We start from the raw sequence: 23,550 nt of genomic DNA on the forward strand, positions 1-23,550 counted from the left end.
GCCAATTTGGTTATTTCAGACACACCGGAAAGGCAATCTAGGTGACGAAAACCGAAAACCCCTGAACGGCAAGAACTTTCTCAAGAGTAGATAAGGGGTTAGGAGTCTAGCCCATCGGGAAGTAGTGTTCCATCGGGAGGTAAACTTCCATCAGGAAGTGGTGTTCCATCGGGAGGTAAACTTCCATCAAGAAGTGGAGTTCCATCGGAAGGGGGTGTTCCAACGGGAAGCAAGGTTCCATCCGGTAGGGGTGTTCCATTAGGAAGTGGTGTCTCATCTGGAAGTAGGGTTCCACCGGGTGGTGGTGTTCCCTCAGGAGGAAGGGTTCCATTGGGAAGGCGGCAACAAGGAAAGAAAATGGCAGTTGATAAGCAAAAATTGCCCAAATTCATGGGGGAAATTAGAGGACCCTACTTGCCATTGCAAAACCTATATAACTATATGGCAAGAGAACGGGGAGAATGATAGTAATGAATGGTTGAAGGCATTTCCTGCCACATTAAGAGGGATTGCCATAGATTAGTATGCAGACCTCGATGCTGGCAAGAAGAACACTTGGGATTACTTGCGTGGAGCATTTGAGGAGGAATTCAAATTGCTAAGAGATGACGATGAAATTGTCACAGAAATCTATAACACCAGGCAAGACAAGAAGGAATCGATGAAGGCTTATACCAAGCGACTGAAGGAGCTCATCAGCAAATTGGACAATAAGCCTACGGACGGGTTAAAGAAAAGATGGTTCATTGAAGGCCTCACCCTATCCTTAAGAAAAAAAATGAAAATAGTCCCACCATCCACTTTTGGAGATGCTTGTACGCGTGCCATGGACATTGAAAGTGAAAATAAAACCTCCATGAGGAGACAGCATGGAAGCTCTAGTGAGAGTTCGGAGGAGAGTGAGGAAGAGTAGAAAACGATCCAAGCCTTGAGAAAGGACCTCAAACGGCTAATGAAGTAGCCAGAACTAAGGATGAGAAGAAGGAAGTTAAAGACCTATGGTGTACAGACTGCGAAAAAGGTCATACCAAAGGAGCATGCCCGAGAAAGATGTTTTGCGAGATTTGCCAGATAGGGAGTCATGCAATCAAAGGCTGCCCTTATAACCTAAAAACAAGGAACGCACAGATACTGTTTACTAGAGAACAGTCTGCACCACCAGCAACTCCCCCAAAGAACAATAATATAGAAGCTTCACCAAGAGGGTACAGGAATAACCGAAGAGGCAGTGCCAATAATAGTAATAACAATAGCAACATGAACACACCCCAACGGGCAATCCAATATGATTCTTGAGGACGGCCCATGATCCAATGCAGAAGATGCAACGAATGGGGCCATTTTTCTCAAGAATGTCAAAACGGAGGGGGACAGAATGGAGGAATGCTCTACAAATGGTGTGGGTCGGGCAACCATGAGGATGCCAATTGCCCAAAGCAAAAAGGTGTGAACATGCTAGATATTGAAGAATCAGAAAGGGAGGTACTTGCAATAACAAGGATGCAAGCCAAGAAAGCTATGTACCCGGAGGTGACAGTGGAAAAAACAAGATTTGAGGAGGCAAAGCAGACCATCTAAAATGAGTTGAGAGGAGAAACAACAGCTAAGCCAGCCAAGACCCCTAGGGGCAAGGGGGTACCTAACATCATAAGGAAAGTATTAGAAACTACCATTTTGGTCTCCATTGGGGAATTACTGGATACTCTACCACAGTTACAAGTCGCATTGACACAAGGAACGCGGCCAATGCAACAAGACCCCCAGGGGGAACCAGAAATAGTAGAACAAGTGGAACCAGAAGCAGAAAGGGTAGAACAAGAAGAAACTTCAGTGGAAAAGGAAGAAAATAGATTATGTACAACGGGTCTAGGGACAGCGCCAGCAATGGTAGAGATGGAAATTATGGGGTACAAACTCTCCAACACAATAATTGATGGAGGCTCGGGGGTGAATGTTCTATCAGAAGATACTTGGAAGGCGATTAGGAAACCTACCTTGTGGCCTCCCAAATTTCAATTGGTAGGTGCAGATCAACATGGCATCAAATCGATTGGCACCTTGATAGCGCAAAAGGTAATAATAGGAACCCAACAATTTGTTTTAGATTTTGTGGTTATTACCTTGGTCAAAAAAGCATATGATGCTTTATTGGGGAGGGGATGGCTAGTAGTAGCAAAAGCCAATCACAACTTGAAACGAAACACCCTCTATTGAATTAGAGGGAAGTACATTATTGATCTCAAAAACCAGTCAATAAGTCAGGACTTGGCATCTGAGTCTGAAGAAGAAGAGTATGAAGGGATGGAACCCGAAGAGGAAGGAGTACTCAGGTTGGGAGAGTACTTGGAGGATGACACAGACTCCCTTAAGGATTTATTTCACTAGCAGATGGGCGATTATGAAGTCTCCCAAGCAAATTGCAACATGTTACAAATACAAGAATCGGAGAAACGATACCCAGAAGGCTATACAGACTACAAAGAAGGTGTAACTGCCTTGAACACGACACCTGCCCATATTTTTTACCAAAAAGTGGAATACAAAGAGGCTAGCCTCCAAGCCTTAAACCTAGGAGTAGGGCAAACCAATGAAATCTTTATAGGTGATGATTGGGATCCTGTGCTGAAAGTGGCAGCCCTCAAAGTCTTTATGGAATATAGAGACGTTTTTGCATGGACATACAAGGACTTGAAAGGAGTACCACCTGAGGTGTGTGTCCACCAGATTCCACTCGTACCGGGAGCAAGGCCAGTGCAGAAACGGCCTTATAGAATGAATAGAAACTATGCGGAGCGGGTAGGAGAGGAACTATGCAGAGCGGATAGGAGAGGAAATCACAAAGATGCTGGACGCAGGGATAATATTTAAAGTTCAGACAAGCGAATGGGTTTCTCCTATTGTAATATCACTCAAGAAAGATGGTACTCAAATTCAGATATGTGTAGACTTCAGAAGCCTAAATGCGGTGACCATAAAAGACCCATTTCCCATTCCATTTACAAACAGCATTTTAGAAGAAGTAGCTTGCCATGAGATGTACTCTTTTATGGATGGATTTTCTAGGAATAACTAGATTAGTATTGCGTACGAGGATAAGCTGAAAACTAAATTTGTAGTGGAAGATGGGGTATATGCTTATAATAGGATGCCTTTCAAACTATGTAATGCACCGGCTATCTTCCAGCGGATTATACTACACATCTTTCATGGTATGTCAATAGGAAATTTTAAAGCATTCCTTGATGATTGGTCGGTTTACAGCGGAAAGGAACACCACCTTAAAATTATTGGAGAATGCCTGGAGAAATGTTGGAGAGCGAGACTGGCACTTAATCGTAAGAAATGTCAATTCATGGTCCCACACGGTAGACTTCTGGGACATATAGTATGTAAATAAGGCTTAAAGACAAATCCAGACAAAATAAGGGTAATTTTGGAAATGGAGGCTCCGGAGAATGTGACAGGTATCAAATCTTTTGTAGGGCATGTTGGGTATTATCGGCGATTCATCAAAGGATTCACTAAAGTATCACTTCCGCTAGAAAAGTTAACTAGGAAAGGGGAACGGTTTGAATGGAAGGAGCAGGAAGACATCTTTCAAGAACTCAAAAAAAGACTTGTGGAAGCACCAATCCTTATCTATCCTGATTGGGACAAGGAATTTCGGGTTCATGTAGATGCATCCAACTATGCTATAGGGGCCACATTGGCCCAAACAGGGAAGGAAGGGTTGGATCACCCTGTATATTTTGCCAGTAGGCTTCTATCAAAAGCAGAGCCGAACTACAATACCACGGAGAGGGAAGCACTTGGTATGGTCTATGCAGTTCAAATATTCAGGCACTATCTACTTGCTACACCCTTCACATTTTTTGTCAACCACCAAGCGCTAATGTATTTGGTAAACAAACCGGTGATCCAAGGGAGAGTGAGTAGATGGCTAATCCTACTGCAAGAATTTCATTCAAAATTATAGTGAGGCCGGGAAAATCTCATGTGATCGTTGATCATCTGTCAAGGATTAAGTCAGGAGAAGCCTCCAGCAGAGGAGTGTGTGAGGATTTTCCAAAGGCACACCTGTTTAAGATTACAGTCTTACCCCAATGGTACGAAAAAATTGGACACTACCTATCGACAACAACTTTTCCCAAGGAAATGCCTACAGCAGAAAGAAGAGAAATTGCCTTAAAAAGTAGCACATTCTAGTTAATCAAAGGGTTTTTATACAAAATGGGACCAGACGGAATCTTGAGAAGATGCATAATGGAGGAAGAAATTCCAGGGGTCCTAAGTGAGGCACACGAAGGGTTGGCAAGAGGTCATATGGGACCAGATGCTACGGCACGAAAGGTACTTTTGGGAGGACTATGGTGGCCCATATTGTTCGCAGATGCCAAGGAATGAGTACTGAGTTGTGACACTTGTCAAAGAGCAGGAAGGTCACTCAAAAGAGACTTCATGCTATTATTTCCGTCTAAACCACAAGAATTATTTGAACGGTGGGGACTAGATTTTGTGGGACCCTTACCCATGAACAAAAGTCATCGATGTAAATACATAGTGATGGCAACAGAGTACTTAACAAAATGGGTGGAAGTGCAGGCTCTCCCAGACAATACTACCCTCAGCACAGCCAGATTTTTTTACGAGCAAATCATGACCAGATTTGGAATTCCACTCCAGCTAACTAGTGACCGAGGAGTACATTTCATCAATCATACCATCAAAATGATGACAAGTGAGTATAGAATTTTTCATTCTTTATCAAGTCCTTATTATCCTGGAGCGAATGGCCAAGCAGAGGCCACAAATAAAGTGATAGTGTCCATCCTCTATAAAACTTGTGAAGTGGAAGGGGAAGATTGGGAGGAGCGCATTCCGGCCGTGGTCTGGGCATACAGGACTACGTATAAGGACATTATGGACATACACCCTTTTACCTTATGTATGGGCAGGAGGCCGTGGTACCCATGGAACATGTAGTACCAAGCTTATAGGTGGCAGTCGATAACAGGACGGGGTATGAGGAGAGCCTCAAAGAATGGCTATGTTCTTTACTTAAACTAGATGAAAGGAGGACTTTTGCTCAATGGAGTACGGAAGTGGCCCAGCAAAGGCGAAAATTCTGGCATGACAAACATTTAAAGAAAATGGATTTTTGACAAGGGCAATTGGTACTAAAATGCAACGCGAAAAATGAAATAAAACCAGGAAAGTTTAAAGTTCAATGGTTAGGACCATTTGAAATATCAGAAGTAAAGGAGAATGGAGCAATAAAGTTAACTACTTTGGATAACAAACCTATCAGAGACCTAGTAAATGGGTCTAAGTTAAAATCCTATAAAGATAGGAACGAGTCAACAAGCAACCAATTTTAAAACAAAAAGAAAAGGAAAAAGGAAAAGAAAGAGTACGTGAAATAAAAGGCACGAGTAGTGAAGGGAAACAAATTAGGAGAAATCTATATAAGGAGATACTTGTCATAGCAGCCGAGAAACAACAAGCACTAGCCGTACGTGCAAGGGAAGGAGATAAGGAAGTACCCGTACGGACGTCAGCCGTATGAACATTGGGGAAGAAAGGGCGAGCACAGCCCATACGAACATTAGCCGTACGAGCAGTGGAGAAGGAAGGACAAGAACAGTCCATATGGACATCAGCCGTACGAGCAGTGGAGAAGGAAGATCAAGGGCAGTCCGTACGGACGATCGTACAAGGGAAAAGCATAAACAGAGTTGTAGTCATACGCCAACCTTCCATACGGTGTGTCAACAACAGATCGTACGGGGTTATTACAAGACCTTTGTACCACAAACTCTCACCCATACTACACCAAAGATACCCATACGGCAACAAAACAAGGAGTTCGTACAGAGGATTCCTGTATGGTGGCACTAGTCCATACGTCAGCTTGGAGGAAAGAGGAATTTCGTACGGCAAACACTACAAGGTCAGGAGAATTTTGTACGGCAAACACCAGTACAGCAGCAGATTTCCATACTAAGAAATTATGTACAGCATCAACGAGTGGTAACGCAAAGTTGCAACAACCAGTTACAATTCAGTTGGTGGCATCTACAATCAATTAAAAAGATCTGGGCATTGACACAACAACACACAATGGTGAAACTAAGTATTGGAAACCCGAGCAAGGGAAACATAATCGATCCTAAAAAGAAGAAATTGCCGAGGAAGATGACACAGAACAAAGGGAAAGGCACACAGAAAATCACCATTACTGCTGAAAATATTACATTTGAAAGTGTGCTGGGAGGCAACTGCAGGACTTGGGAGCAGGCAGCGGCCGACCATACCCTGAGGAAGGCATTATGTACAACCAAGGTAGATAAAATCATTTTCATGCCCATTTTTGAATTGAAAGGATTTGAGTCTATCCTACGAAGTTTAATAACAGGATATGAGAAATCAAGTCATAAATCTATAATACAACATTTTCAACAACAGGTGACAATTTCTCATGAAACCAAAGAAATAAGTAGGGCATTCGGAATTCCTAACAGAGGACAAGAAGTGGAAAGAATTTCTATGACACTAGCAGACAAGAAGAAGTTGCTAAAATTGATGTGCCGAAAAGACATTACAAGTGCGGAATGGGAAGGGATCCTCAAGAACAGTCGAGGTTTGAAGAAAATTTTTCTAACAAATAATGAATGGCATTGTGTGGTAGATTTGGTCAAAAGTAAGCTCACTACGGGCAGCCACACTTCTGACATTGCAGTATGGATGTTGCCTATAGTGGATGGATTATACAATGGACAGATATATAACTAGGCTAAATTTCTTTCGGACAGACTTCGAGAATTTATGGAGTTGAAGCATAAGGCTTTTTATATGCGTCATCATACAGTGGCCTTGTTCTTGGAGGTAGTGCACACGTAGGTGGATAGTGAACACCAGGGAACACTGGTTCCAGCGAGTAGAGTAGAACCATATAAACCAGCTATGAACTACTAGCTCCATCTAGATACCTTGGATGTTGGATCTCATAATAGTGGTGAGCCCAAGAAAAAGAAATTGAAACAAACAGTGGTGACTGAAGAAGCAGAAGCAGAAGAGGATGAGGATGATGAAAGTTCAAAAGAAGAAGGCAGCGATATGGATTCATCCTCTTCCGACTCACAGGATGTAGAAATTCGTTTAAGTCATCTCCAGGGGACTCTGCAGGCAGTAACGTTTTTACCACCGTCGGAGGGACCACTTCCAACAGGGGTAGCAAAACCCTCAGAACTTTACCAAAAACTATCTGGTGATCCAGAGCAAGCAGGAGTCGCGGAAAAAACAAGTGAAGATGGTAGGCAACAAATCCCAACATGGGGGGCTTCCCAAGTATCTGTTCAGAAGATGGCGCCCCTTATCCTTCAGGAGCAATCTTCTGGTACTAAGGTCATTGATTTGAGGTGCCAAACCAAATGTGTTCATAAAGTAAGGGTACAAACACCCTGTGGTCCAGAGGTAGTCCATCCGGTTGCTCTTGTCGTACAGCTAGTAGGAGGCAAGGAAACAACTGGGAAAATTCACCCCTAGGATAGCATGTCGACACTCGCTGCTACGGATACAGATACGGTATTGGAGGAAGCAGACAAGTTACTTGAGGAGGAAGGCCTGGTGTCTTCACCCCTAGCACCAGTTGCTGAGGACCACGTTGACATACAAAGTGAGCGCGGCGAACCATCAGATTCAGCATCCTTTGTAGCCAAGGCTGAACTAATTCTCACTGAGCTTCATGCCATGGAGCATTCTACTGGGAGGATCATGCAACAGGCCAAGGCTTAGAATTTGGAGGCCATCATCACTACGGCAGAGGCATTGGCCACCTTTATGCACACTGATTGCCACACAGACTGGAACCTACTTGAACAGGGTGGTTATTCCTATGAAGACATGGCTACCACATGGACAGGCAACTCTATCACTTCCAAGGGACAGGAACAATTGCCTCTCCTAGCAGCACTAGCAATGGAGGTTGCCTTCTGGGGAACGTTTTTGAAACTTCAAAGGGAGAAGAGTCTAGCTAAGGATTGGGAGCAGGAAAGAAAGAATCTTCAGCAGCAAGAAGCCTAGCAAAAGGAAAAAACTGAATTGGAGTGCACCGTTGCTGCGGCGGAGGCTAAAAAGATGGACACACTTCGAGTATTACAAGGCGTGCAGGCAAAGCAGAAGACAACAGAATGCGACCTACAACAGCTAAGGGGAACTCCGAGCACAGGGATGTCCTCCAATCCTTCTTCTTGAAGTTCATGTTGTTTTTGTTTCATGTTGTAAAGTTGTCTGGAAGACGACTTCTTCTTTTTTGGGGGGATAGATGTAGTCGGAATAAAATACTTGTTATGTTTAGTACTTGTTAATCTGGTCAGGTTGGGTAGTTAGCCGGTGAGGAAATGCATCGGTTGGTTTCCAACTGACCGACCGTCTATAAATATTTGGAACATTGGTAATGTACTGGTGTGGTTTTTCGGTATTAATAAAGAAAGATCATTTCCTTGCCTATCATTATTATGGTAAGATAGTATCTACAAGGTTTTACTTCTTGTGTATAAATTGAATTGTTCTATATGATTAACATAGTTCTGTATTTTGAGATCTGGCTAGTAATTCCATTCTACAAAGCATGTCTCCCATAGAAACATGTCTCTTCTTAACTCATATTAATTATCACATATTTTAGTAAGTAAATGTATAATATATCTACTTAATAATTTATTATCAATAATAATAATGTTCCATGATAATAATAATCTAAGTTATCGATGCTAGTTCTGATGTTGATGCTGGTCCTTTGTAGAAGCTATTGGACACCCTATGAATGATCCTCTTCAGAAATAATGACCTTGCTTTCAAAATGCCAAAATGGAGACTGAATGGGAAGAATGAGTAATGAATGGCCTCATTTAGTGCCATCTTAGGGTTTTGGGGCAAAAAGGAGGAAAAAAAAAAAAATTTAAATCAATTAAACAAGTTTTTTAAAGTGGCTGGGTGATGAAAAAGTTTGGATGCTCTCTAGATGCACCCGGATGCTGTCTAGATTCTCTCCAGATGCTCTTAAATGCATCCCGCGTGCATCTACAGGCATTGGATGAGCTTCATGTGAGCGTCTGTGCAGCATCCAAACGCATCCACGCACCCGAAAACACCAGTACCAGCATCCGACAATTTCCTAGATGCACCGGTATGTTAGATTATAACAGAGAATGATAGATATCATATGTTTAAAGGCCAATAGCCATTCAAACATTCAATTTCATCGATTGGAATCATCCGATCGAAGCTACAATCATTAACACAATTCCTTAAAAATCAAGCAAACATTTTGCCATTGAGATGTACCATATCTATGTGAAGACAAGATATTTCATTGCCATAATAATACTCAGAAAATACGGAAGCAGATATAAGATATTATTAGCGTTTAGTCTCCCTAAGTGCTGAGAGGAAATTTACCAGAAAATCCATCATTGGCCAAGGCCCTTGATATGCATCCTTCAGCCGTACCTTAGTAAAATCTGCCAAGGGATATTTCCATGTATGCAGCTTTGATTCTTGATAAGTGAAAGGCTACAGAAAAATGCACAGTCACACCAAGCTGCACCATAATGTAAAGATTGATCATGACCAAAGAAAGAATGCTATGAAGACAACAAACAGCTGCAAGATGTGATATGTTTCAACCTGGCCTCGCAACATATGAGGCTCTCTATGGTTTTCAATACTCCGATATAGGTGCAACACGCATATACACTACATCACAGGGCCAACTTGTTCCAACTTGTTAAATCTTCTCATGCCCACAATAATAGTTCTGTTCCTGACTTTGATTTTCTTGAAGGTAATATGTATTTGTGACTCTCCTGTGTGCTGATAGGATGCAGCAATACAATTCTTGTCAATGTCATATCCGCCCAGCATCTAAAATTATATCCTTCTGATTTAATATAATTCATAGTTCTGATATGATTGCCAATCTTTTAATGTAGCCCCATAAAAAAAATTATATCTCTCATTAAGTTCTAAATTCAGTTATCAAAAGGAAGAATCCACAATATTGAATGAGTTGGCTGCAAAGCATACTCACGGCAATGTTGTAAATAAATGATTATATGAACCAAACTATAAAAAAATAGACCCAAATAAGGACTTGTCCCATACAAATGATACACCAAACTTCAAATAATACTGAAGCAATAAAATTAGATCTCAAATATTCAGCCATTCATTCTGAAAATATAATAATCTGGTAACACATCCATTTCTTATTTAGGAATCAAACCCCAAACTTCTTCAAATTTGTCTTTAATGTAGACTTTACAAATTTGGCCCATCTATGAACTGTGCCATGAATTCACTCAGTTTTAATCGAAAGGTTTCCATACTCAGCAATAAGTTCATATAAAGAATCAAACATAATCTTCATATCAAAAACCATAAGCATATGCCCACAAGGAAGGCATCTAGTCCTGGGCCGGCTGGAGGTAAAAAATCATTTATGGGGTGATATCCATCAACCTTTCCATTACTGACTTTTTTTTATTGTACTTCGGGATACAGCTATCTCATTGACTGAGTGAAACGCATTATACTTTGAGGATGTTTGGTTTCGGTTTTTCTAGTTTCTATCTGGGGCATGAATCATTTCTTAGCAGCAATGAATACAAAGAAACCACTCCATTTGTATGGTGAAGGAGCCTCCTTAGAAAGAACTCCCGCCAATTCGAGAAAATTAGATCGCATTTTATATTGGTCACAACTAGAGAACTTTATTTGATAAAGTGACTTATTTTATTATTTCACTTTATTTTTAATTAAATTAAAGTCATCCTTTTTAAAGTAATATTGAATTTCAATGACTTTAATTCACTTACTAAAATATTGGGGACATTACAACCCATACAAATATCAATGCCACAATGTATCGACCTCTAGAATTCCTCATTCATTGTCTGAATTCAGTTGTAAAATGAGACCACAAAAGGAGAAAGGACATACCATGTCAGTTTTGGAGACCTTCGCCCTGACAGTGATTGGTCTACTGAATACAATTTTGCAAACCATAGATCTTAAATTTCGATTAAAGCAGGTATCTGTTAAAACTATTTTCTTGAATCATTCAAGCATCAATTAACTATTTTCTTAAACCATTCACACAATTCTTTCTATCAAGCATCAGCAGCTACCAATCTTCAGTACAACATTAATACTAACTGAAACTAGTGTTTTGGCAGTTGTTTCTTCCAAACTATAGCTTTGGCACTTGGTTCTTTACTATTATATTTTGACAGGACTAATGTCCAGAAAAAACAGTTTAGCCATCTATTCTGAGTATTCTCAATAGCATATTCATTCAACTTATCTGGGGCCTTAACAACTGAATTTTCTTCAGATACTTCACTCTAGCAATCAACAAAGGAGATAAACATGTGCCTGGACCATGTCAAATAATGGGCAAAGCTAGCGGTCTATAATTTGTATAATCCAGAAATCACATCAAAACTACTAACACATCTCTGTTATAATGTATACTACATCCATGAATGTCACCACCATATGCTAAATCACTATGCCAACAAGAAATCTAAACTGTTGAGAGCATGATATTGACACACAAAACATGTCATTGCAGATTCTAATACTATAATGCATCAGTTGGTGATTCTAACAAATGTAGTGGCTCTAATGGTATGAAGCTCTTTTAGGAAGAAAAAGTTTATAATCTGCTGCAAATATGTTTCACTAAAACAACACAAATTATTAATGAATATCAAATAAGCTGCCAACCAGAAAATTAGAACATCTCAATAAGATGAATTTTTCCCTGATTTGCAATCAACCATCTAGGTGCCTCAAAAAGCATGCAATGGCATCTTGACCAACATCCTGTTAGAAGGCGGTAAAAAATTCAATGGCAGAACAACACATGGAAGTAATACATGATGACAATCTTTGAATACAGATGTCTTGACAAAATTGATTTGGGCACGACTACTCATAAAGAGCAGGATAAATTTAATGAGCAGAATCGAAAAGTTGTCGTGCTCATCAAATTTTCCATCACTGATGATCAACTTCACAGGGTCCTTCCAATAAGAAATTTGGAGCCATCTGAAAGTGTAATGCCCCCACTTTCATGAGTGTCATCTTTCAAAGGATTAGACTATTTCCTGACCTTCATCCACTCAAAGTGCAGCAAGGGAGGGCTGAAGCAAGGACAAACGCAAGGCGCCTAGGAAGTAGCCCCATAGCTGATTTGTTCAATCTGAAGCTGAAAGATCAGATAGATGATTCCATTGGCAAGTTCTTCTTTGCTAATGGCATCCCATAGCATGTAGCTCAATCTCCTTATTGAGATAATTTTGATATTGGCAGAGGGCGGAGGGGGGGCCATCATATCTGCCACTAGATGAGCAAAAACTGAGGACCACAATCTTTGATAAAAACTATGCCAAGATCAATGCTTTGATGGAGCAGATGAGGGAATGTTGGACACAGTCTTGATGCAGCATAGTTATGGATGGGTGGACAGACATTAGGAATTGTCCATTCATCAAAATCATAGTTACATGTTCAAAGGGCCCATACATTCTCGGGGCAGTTGATTGTTCCAGGCATCGCAAAGATGCTCATTTTCAGTTTGAGATCCTTATGTAGGCTATTGAGGAGGTTGGGCCACAAAATGTGGTCCAACGCATATTCTTGCTTTCCCGTCTGAAAAATGATTATGCTGCATTGAATTCTTTACTAGCCAATGCCAAAACCTCAACACAAATCATCGGATCTTTTTAGATTACTTTAATTGTAGCTTCAAGCTGCAAATGCTTTCAAATTCCTGGTAATAGCTTCCAATCTAGAACTTCCTCAAAACAATAATTCTCACCCTGAAAGATTCTCCCAATGTACATCAATGTTATGCAGAAAATTAAACTCAAAAGACATGGGCAACAAATAATCAATGTTTAAGAAAATAAATTACATTGTCCACAAAGCTTTAAATAAACTATCTCAAAAACATAAACATTAAGAATCTAAAAACACAATCCGAACCTCAAGAACAGCATGGCACTAATATAATGATAAAGGAAGGAAATCTGCCCATCATAAGAAATACAGTCTGAGATAAAAATAAAAAAGTTACCTCTTGCTCTTTTCGGTCTCCTTGTTTCTCCAATATCAGTATCTGCTCCAGATGGACCTGAAGTGCCCTCAGGGCTAAACTTATTCATCCCTGTACCGATATCATCACCACCTCCATCATGCTTTGATTGAGAAGAGACTTTCACCATCTTGCTAACACCACTATCATCTTCTGAATTTTCACGTGCGTTTCCATTAACATGTATTTCTAATAACTTCGGTACATCCTGAATGCAATGCACAGCAAGCACGAAAAAGAATCACAAAAAAAGAGAATATTACACCTTAATTTCTCTCAAAATATAGCATCATTCCATTGTAGCTTACATGGAAATATATTATCCACAAAAACTCAACCAAGAATTGCTGGAAACAATCAGCAAGCAAAACGCACAAAAAGAGCATAATTGGAAAAAAGACATGCTGATAAGGAACTCATAAAACAGTAAATTGGTTGTACTGGATAGGGCCTCAATAAAAAAAGAAGTTCAATTGAGGAATGACCTGATCTTCAACGAAATCATGAAAGGAATTGCTAGATGTCTGACCATTAAGTATTATTCCCTTCCCTGCACATTATCAATTTGCTTATGGTCATCTTAAGAAAGCTGTCATCTCAAGAAAACTACAGTGAATAATAAATATAACAGCAGTATCCAGTTAAATTTTTCATTCTTCTGGACATGCAAATTGGCAAACATGTTAGGAAAGAACATAACCTTTATAAACATCAGAAGGGACCACTTTTGGTGTAACATCTATATGCTCCCCAAGACATGATCCAGACTCAGGATTCTTCACTATCTCCCCATCTGCAAGATTTAAATGGATTGCTTATATTAGCTATGTTTTTGCTGAACAACTGCATATCTAGTATCCATTAACATTCTTGAAAAATTAGGAAGCTAATATATATAGCCATGCTATTATTCATAACTAACAAGCAGAATACTGCCAGCAATTCGCAAATAGTCAGCCTATTTTCCTGCACCCTTCTGTACTGAACACTTCAAATGGGGGAAGATTATAAAACTAGTTTCAAAATTGTCAAATTCAGCCATACGCACAAAATATTCAGTGAGGAGGTAAATAAATAGGCAATCAAAACATTTCCAACATTATCAACAAAAAGAATTAAAAATTAAAAATCTATTCAGCAGGCTCCAGACCAACCTAGGTCTAGAGCTGAACTGTATGATCATGGTAAACTATCCAGTAAGTTGAATGTGTCATGAGGTCAGCTAGTTGTGAATTTTGCTGCAATGCATAAATGAACACAAGGTTAAACTTTTATATTAATAATAGAAGAATATACAAAACCTGAGCCCAGGACAAAGCCAAATAAACACAGATAAAACTTGGTGTCTATTCATGAAGTACTAAGACACCAGGAGCAACAGAGATCCACCATGCCCACATCTAGCTATAAGACACTATGAGATATCAATATAATATAATAAACTAATTATACAAAATATTTATTTATTTACATAAAATTGTATTTATTTGTATAATTATTACCTTATTTTTAGAATATCTAGTGGGGTTTGCTAGGGCCCCTGTCCACTGAAAGAACGAATATGTACATCCAATATTACAACTAAAAACCGCAAAGCAGCATATACAATAGCACTAAAGCCCAGCACATAGGCAACCATAGAAACACACATAAGAGCTGATCAGCCTAAATACACTGTAATATACCAGCCTAAACAAGAAGAGCCCAGGATGCTAACAAAATTACCCCATGCAAAACATAACATAAACACGTAATACCTAAAACCTTTGTCATCTGTCATTTCTCCATGCCCTCAAACATGTCCAAAACAAACTCCTACACTTCATTTGCAATGCCAGCCACTCCCCTCAAGCAGCCTTGGCTCTAAAATGAAATCAGCCCTGCCAAAACTATGCCGTTACTAAGCTCCCTTCAACATCCTTGCAGATGGATAGAGGCACTACAAATCACTAGGATGGTGGAATAATAACTCACGTCAAGCCTTCCATTCTCACACAAAATGTGTAATCTTGTCATCATCTTACCTATGTCACAATAATAAGCCTTCAATAGGTAATTTTCCTACTTCAAACACTACAAGCTCCTTCTCTTTGCCATACACAAAAGTATCTTTAATCGGTTCCATGTCTTTAATTGATTCAAAAAATATATATACATCCACAAGTACAAATTTCAAACTGCAACTGCACGCCCAAGATTGCTATGAAAATTCCCCTTAACATTTAATTTGGCATATCACTCCAAACCTTTTTCATCTAGCACCACCTATAAAAAACCTCAATCCACTACAAATCACAACAAAAGATTCACTTGATTCTGCCATCTACCAAGTGGCCATCTACCAAGTGGTCACGATACCTGTTATCTCTGCTCTTGCTATCCATACTATTATTAACCATCCTCGCCCTCCCTAGCTAGCCTTCTTGCAAGAAATAAATGAAACAAAGAAAACCACCAATACACCACAAATTGTGCATATTCACAGTAAGCTCACTATGACAATATGGCTTTCAACATCCATGCTCCGAATGCCATCATTGGAATCTTAAACTACCAAAGCTTATACCTAATGCTCTATCAACTGTGATAATAACACGTGTTACCATACAATCAATGCATAGACCTTAACTAACAAATCCAGATACTCACTGTTGCTCATGGCCTAAATCACTACCAAAGAATGTAATGGTACTTTACATGTTGCTCAAAATCTAATGATGGGTTCAGCAAGAAACCATTAATTGTTGTTATGGCACTTGATCAACACCTACATTTGACAAGTCATCTACTATTGATTTCCTCCAAAATATATGGAAGGGCCACCACTTTTTCCATATGCCTATTTAATTTCCAATTCAGATGCTTACTATTGCTAATGGCCTAAATCACTACCAAAGAATTACCTTCTACCAAATCTTTGTCAAACAAGCTATTCATCCTTCCCATTACAATTCGTTGTTAGATTGCAAATTCTCCATACAAGTTTCTAAGAATGAAATCCTCATTTGCCAAGCTTAGATTACCTCATGAGGCCCCATCAAAATTATGTTTGATATAATCCTCAAGGGAAGGTCGCCTAATAAACTCCCTGGAACTTTTTTTGGCCTCGCTATTATCTCCCTTTTAGTTCCAACAGAACACACTCTAATCTCGTGAACAAGAATTTATATTGAAGCTTAAATCTCCATATTAATATCTTAGCACCATTGTGCTTAACAAGGTCTACAAATATCCTCCCTTGAACTTTGTTTGGACTCGCTACTATTAAAGCTTAAATTTATATAGCTTTAAAAATTACTTACCAAGTTAAAGAGGTTGTAACCTAATGGCATGGCCATAGAGTTCTCATGATGGAGACCCAAGTTCATATATCAAAAGTAAAATCTTAGCACAGAGTATGTTGAACATGTTATCCCCGCAAGTGAAGCAATCTCCCCACAATTGGAGTGGCATTCTTACGAGGGTTTGAGCATGAAGTGGTATCCTTGCAAGTGCAATGAAAAGTTGGAGCAATATCCCTACAAAAGTTGGAGCATACAATAGTATCCTTGAAGAGGAAGCAGTAGTTAAGAGTACAATCTTCGTAAGTTAAATTGTAGGGTATTGTGAAGGGTATGTTGGAAGGGTGTCCCCCATTACCAACCCCTCACAAAAAAATCTATGAATAATGTGCAAATTTTAAAAATAGAATATAAGTATGTATGCATGTATGCATGTATCATTTGTCATTAAATTTATATTAAGTTTTATTTAACACACCATTGTGATCCTCCTTGTAGTTATTCTGGTTATGCCTCATAACATAAAGATTCTACGGTTCATTGTGTGTTGCTTAAAATGTATGCAACGGACCATTTTTGTCTTACAAATATAAGCAACAGCCCCCACATAGGACTATGCTTTAAAATGTGTCAAATGACCTTAAACTAGAATGTTGTCTAATAGAAAATGAAAGAAACAATGAATGAATGAAAGAAAGAAATCATATTCTTTGAGGAACACATAACTCAAATACAATGCACAATGTCAATGTGACTTTTAGACCACACGATGATAAAAATAAGAGTAGTGCTTAAAGAAAGGAAGGTTTATACACAAAAATAAACTATACAACATAGCCACCAAGAAACGTCGCTTCATGGATAGTCACCTTATATTGTTCTTGTGCCCACAACATATTTAAATATGATACGGCTGTACCCTTATTCATATGTTCCATATTTTAGTTCAGTGACATCTCATGCCTATATGGAACCAATATACAGTTTCTTGGCCTATAGAAAATTCAAATTTCAACCCTTAATAACTAAAGTAAATTCAACAAGCTTACTATAGACATAGTTAAAGTAATATAGAAAGTTGGAAAAGCAGCTAAGTGTGATGAGTTACTCTCACAAGAAAAGACACAAAAAGGAGAGGAAAAATCTTATTCATCAATGGTATGGGATAGTTTTACAATGCAATTGACCATATAATGATCTTAAGGGCAACAATTAGGGAGAGCATGAAGCTGAACAAACTTTACAATAACGTACTCAAAGGGAACAATGTATTTCTCATGTGTATAACTTAGAGGAAGCAAAGAAGCTACTCACCAAAACTCTAACATAGATGGTCAGACCAAGTGTGATTGTTAGAAAAGAAAATCAAAAGAGATTATATTAATGTCCATAGATAACCAAAAGTAGATCAATGGGACTCTATAGTATACCAACTTGCAAGGAAAGTTATAGGACAATTCCTAGCAAGGCGCTACAAAAGGGAAGAACTAAAAAAAATTCAAAACAATAAGGAATTGCCAACATAGATGATCAATAAACCAATATAAAAAGTCAAAAAGGGAAAACGAGACTCTAAAGAGCATAAGCCAAGGAGAACTAAAAAGAAAAGGTCATCTCATTAAGCATCACAGTCTACACCCAACATGGATAATACAATGGTGTCATCATTGTACACTATGAAGGGCCCAATACAAGTTTTGATAGTGCTCATTAGGGAGTGCCCAAGGCCAAGAGGCATAAAAGACATTCTTAGAATCATACCTAACATCCAAGACATAAGTAACTCACATAGCAGTAAGAAGCTGTCAATATGTGCATGCCCTTGCGGTTGGAGGGTATTCTAAGTGGACTAGACATATGCCATCATGGATTTGAACCATGCTATTGAGAAGAAATAGAACCATGATAATGAGTGGGAAAATGTAAAACTCGTGCAAGACATTATCTCCCAAGTCTGTGTGTCTGTGTTAAGTGGCAGTATCTAAAGGTCAGATAGATTTGTGGATCTCCTAGATGTGTTGGACCTCAGGGCTCTATGATGCAAGGAGACACTCTGCCGCTACACCATATAACTCACGACATAATAGAAAAATACAAACACCTGCCAATTTTTTTGATAACATAATTGATAAATCAAATCACAAATCTGCAACAAAATACATAAATGGCCCTTCATATCCCCTCACTATTCATCTCTCTTTCTCTCCATTTTCTTTCCAACTCCATGCAGCTTCCTCTTTGCTTTCAAATTTGCATCTACTCCCCCCGCCCCTTCCCCCCATGTTGTCATTCTAATTCATATTTTATTGATGTTTTAATTACAGCTTTCAAGAGAAGCTCACGTACCTTCAATTTCCACTTGTCAACATCCACTCCCTTACCTTCCTTCTTTTTATTTAAATTCTGCATTACCTTTCTCACTTAAATACAACTTACAGTTTGAAAATAGTAATACTAATGAGCAGCACATTTTTTGAAATGAGTTATTTTTTTTAAGGGGGATTAAACACCTTTTTGAGCTCTCAAAATATATTTTTTCGGCCCATTTACAAATTTAATACCTAGATTTCTTTATGCAAAGTAAATATGACGCATAAAAGAATCTACTTCAATTCCAGTAGGAACTCTGACATAGAGATCGGGTTTAATAAAGATGTACCAGTTGTCACCCCTCTACTAGGATACTGGGAGTGGGACAAATACACTGAAACTAAATCAAGTAGATGACAACAGTTAGGATGTTTCACTGTCAAATCTTGGTTCAGATTTGCCAGGTTTTGGATCCTGTTATGTATTAACTCAGCAGTGTGGGTCATTGAATGTCCTAATTCCGATGATAGTGTGCTGTTAGACAAAACCTGAAAGCTTTGTGACTGGTCTACATGAAAGTCTTTTTGTATTGTGATATTGTGTGTATTTAATTTTTTTTAAAGCATCAAAGAATAAAATCCAATGATTCAATTGCCACAATATATCACAATTGTTGGTTAACAGTTTGCTCTCCTATTAGATTTTATAATCTTGACTCTTTGATACCCAATGCTTGCAGAGACAAAAGGATGTTTACCAACAAGTGGGTCAATGTATGTACTCTATCACTACCCTCTGAATTGACTAGGTACAGCTCCCTATGATTTGCATTGATATGCAATGAATATGTTTTTATGAGATCAGAAGTCTTGACATTATAAGCTCTTAGCCTAAGAGCAGTAAAGGATAACCAAATTGTTTGTAGGCACAAACAATTCAGGCAAAATAAATTTGGACAACCTATCACACCCAATGGAATGACTGTAATAGACTATCTTGAGATTCCTGACTCTTACTTCTATTCTAAATGCAGTGTTAACCATCTAAATGCAAAGAGGGATAGAAAAAGAGATGCACATGAGGGCAAATGGAATTGCTTTAACTACTAGACTTGAATGAAATGGAATTCAGCAAGTTACTAATAGATTCATACACATCTATTCTTCAATTCCCAATGAAACTATCTAACATGATATAAATTGAACAAGAGAGGAAGCAGAATCATATATGAAGAAAGTAAATGGAATCACTCCTGCTGTAAATATCAAAATGAAATAGAATCCACCTAACTATCACAGAATCACATATAATTGTCCTTCAACTCTTCATGCAGAACTAATCTAAGTATTGGGCAACAAAACATGACAAGCAAATAGGGTAAATGGAATTACAGACCAATTCACCATCAAGTTTGCCAACCTGTGTATTGTCAAATAAGGTTACATTTATAGTTTGTTGTTGTCTTTCAGCTTAGCAGAGCAACAGTCACAAAATAGAAAATAAAATAAAATAATACATGAAAAATATCTAATTTTCACTATGGCATAGACATATGATGTCAGTCCTGACAATATCCTGATCTTATGGCACCTCTAAGAACACTCAACAACCATTCATCTTCACGCAGTTTCAGAAAACCCTACTAAACTCTTCATTTCCTTCATATTCTATTGTTGGCACCAAATTTGTATTATTCATATTGTAACAGTCACTGCAGTTTTGAATTTGAGTCATTGATCTTAAACCAACAATCGTGATTAAAACATTATAACCTTCCTTTATAACTTCCTCGATGGCTCACCCTGAGTTGAGTCATCGTTATGTCGCTAAGATTATTTTCCTTGCAACTTTTCATAGTGACATAATGTGAGCGTTGATTATCTTTTGATCTAGTGGTGTTGAATAAAGACATTTAGCCCTTCGTTTTCTTTGCTCCGTGGGTCCGTCCGTGTATACGTGTCAAGTTCTCGTATTCCCATTTAGGTTATCTTTCATAAATCTCCGAAAAGCGGGTAAGCGAGCATCATTGATCTCAAAGATCTAACGACTGGGATAAAAGCTACAAATTGTCTTTCTCGTCGCATAGTCGCAACTATGGTTCTTCCGATGTCTGCATTCAATTTAGTTTTTTACTTTACCAATGGGTTAACTCAAGGTTCCATTTAGCCTTATGCAATCATGCGATATCTAAATCCTTAACTACCATGGTTAACTCTTTATCAAAGGAACAGAAATCACTTCTTGCAACGCGATGACGCGATCCTTAGTTTTCTTCGCCGCTTTGCAACTTGAAGGTTTTCAACTACATGATTACTGGCGATGATACAACTATCGTTGATCTTCAGGGTTGGACGATTGAGATTGATGAAACTTAAACCCTCTTGTTTATTCTGAAATGCAGGCCCGCCTATTCCATGTGTCAGATGATCATTTTCCCACATTACTTAAACATTAGTCATCGTTCAAAAGTGTGCAAACACCAACTATAGATCAACTGAAATCTGACAGAAGCCAAGGAAGCTGAAAACTCTTTTTTATTATTGTGCCTGCGATCTCACAATCTTACGATCTAGAGATGATACGATAATATGATGTTACAATGCTCTTTGACTTTGTATAATCAAGACTCTTCATTCCAGTCTTTCTGATCTTACGACAACCTAAAGCACTTACAATTTGATGATACTAATTATGTCATAGCATCTTAGCCTCCGAAAATCATACTTGTGATGCTACGATAACCTTGAACTTCGTGAGATCAGAAGTCATTTTTTTACCTTCTACGATCCTCCGTACTCTTTCACTTTGTAACTTCGGAAGTTTTTTGTATTCTACGATCTTACGACAGGATGATCTCACAACAACTGCGTAGCATCTTATCTTTGGTTTTTAAAGTTCCCAATCCTATGATATGAATAATTATTCCATTCAAGACTCCTGATGATACGATGCATCTGATTATCTACGACTTGCTGATGATACAATCACACGATAGCCGCCTAGTATCTTAACCTTTTCAAATCAGCTTCCCGATCCTATTGTATCTCTTGCGGGTTCCAAACTTACGACAATGCGATCATGACTAGTAGCAGCATCTCAACTCTTTGACTTTAACCTTTCGATCATACGATATCTCCATCATCATAACATCTTAACTTTACTTTCCATTGTTTGCAATCTGACAATGACCTCATAGTATCGTAACTCGATTTCTTCCCTTTTCCGATCTTACAATTAGTGCATCACTTGAAACGAATTGACTAAACCCAACTGACAGGTAAGCATTTGAGTTTTCTTCTGGCCAATGGCGTGCAATCTTTCATTCATTTGACTTTTCTCCATCACGTAGCCTATTATGATCACATTTAAACCATTCATGCACTAAATCAACGGCGCATATTTACTCATCCCCATATTTTGATCTCAGAAGGGTTTTGACTATTCTCTTCGGCATGAATTGCTTTCTCTGCTCACTAATCCTTGATCATCTACAATGTCTTCCATGGAAACTGCAACACATTATTGAATCTATATCTTCAACATGGTTAGGAACAAATCAATAGATCTTGACCTTCTTCTCATCAGGACGACGCATAACAAACCCTCCAAACCCTAATCACCTAGCTTTGGACCGATGCATTGCTCATATGGTTCCCCGCATTAGGTTAGCTCAAAGGAATGATGAGAAGGAAAGCCACCCTATAGGCAATTTAGACTCAGACTCAAGACAGTAACATTTGACTTGACTCAAAACCTAGAAGTTTAAAAAAAATATGGGAGATTGGAATCATGGCAACAACTATCAAGCCAAAAAAAATTCATCAAAATTGTGCTTTCAAAGTGTGCAATTGAATGCTGAAATGTAGCTTTTGCTAAAAAGCTCCGTTTTTCTTAAAATTTGGCCAAGGTAAGTGGAATGACATCACAATGCTTCTCTCCAAAGGATTTTGCTCCAGCCTTTAGAAATTTGAATTTTTTGAAATTTCCATAGAACCGTTAGCATAACTACTAGTATTAAATTCTCAAAAATGGTGAGAGATATGGCTGCAAAACCTTTTCCGCATTATTCAAGAATAACCATATAAAATAATTTGAATGTATCCTTCATAGGTTTTATAAATAATTATCTCTAAACAAATAGATTGTGAAGCCTTCAAACTGCATCCAAATGAAAAAATATCTATTGTTTTCTTTATACTAAAAGCAAAGCTTCCCTGATGTTGAGAAATACCAAGATAAGACTTATTAATGTCCAACAAAGAGCCAACATAAGGGCCCAAGGGACTGCCAAAGACAAAGCGGCAACCTATTGAACAACAGGAGCACCAAATGGAAGTCCTCCAGAAGAGCCAGTCCAAGTAATATGAATATACTCTCTTTAGATATTTTTCTTGATATGTATGTTAAGCTCATGTCAGGGAGGCAGAAGATGAAAAAGGGCATCCAAGGTGTTGACTTGCCTTTAGCACCCAACTTTTAAAATTTTAAAATTTAGTCACATGGAAAAGTACACTCAACTTTCTTATGTCTTGCATTGGAGTCTAATAATAATACTCTTGTGAAGCTTATGTTTGTAAGAAGAAACATCGAAGGCGAACTATTGAACTTGAACCCTAAACCATAAAGTTCAAGGTTCAAAGTTCAAAACGCAGGTTGGTCAGTTCAGAAGTTCAACTTCAAGGTTCAAGGTCAAGTTAAAGTTTTAAAGCTCAAAATGTTGGATTAGATATTCCAGAATCAGATTTAGTAGCCTGCAATGCAAGTCACATGAATCAGAATTCAAGTTCACTGGTTTAG

General features: G+C 38.5%; 1 protein-coding gene across 1 annotated transcript in view; it reads right to left on the minus strand.

The window, feature by feature from the left end:
• Window positions 1-23,550, minus strand: part of LOC149541380 (uncharacterized) — a 189,522-nt gene that overhangs the window by 50,609 nt on the left and 115,363 nt on the right. Inside the window, exons 8-10 of the mRNA XM_089796650.1 lie at window positions 13,863-13,955; window positions 13,648-13,712; window positions 13,145-13,370 (exon numbers count right to left, since the gene is read on the minus strand). Coding sequence (XP_089652776.1) covers window positions 13,145-13,370; window positions 13,648-13,712; window positions 13,863-13,955 — 384 coding nt within the window. The remainder of the gene's footprint in view (window positions 1-13,144; window positions 13,371-13,647; window positions 13,713-13,862; window positions 13,956-23,550) is intronic.

Source organism: Cupressus sempervirens, chromosome 8, assembly GCF_028749045.1.
Source record: "Cupressus sempervirens isolate cs-2001-9-10 chromosome 8, ASM2874904v1, whole genome shotgun sequence".
In the NCBI taxonomy this organism is placed as follows: Eukaryota; Viridiplantae; Streptophyta; class Pinopsida; order Cupressales; family Cupressaceae; genus Cupressus; species Cupressus sempervirens.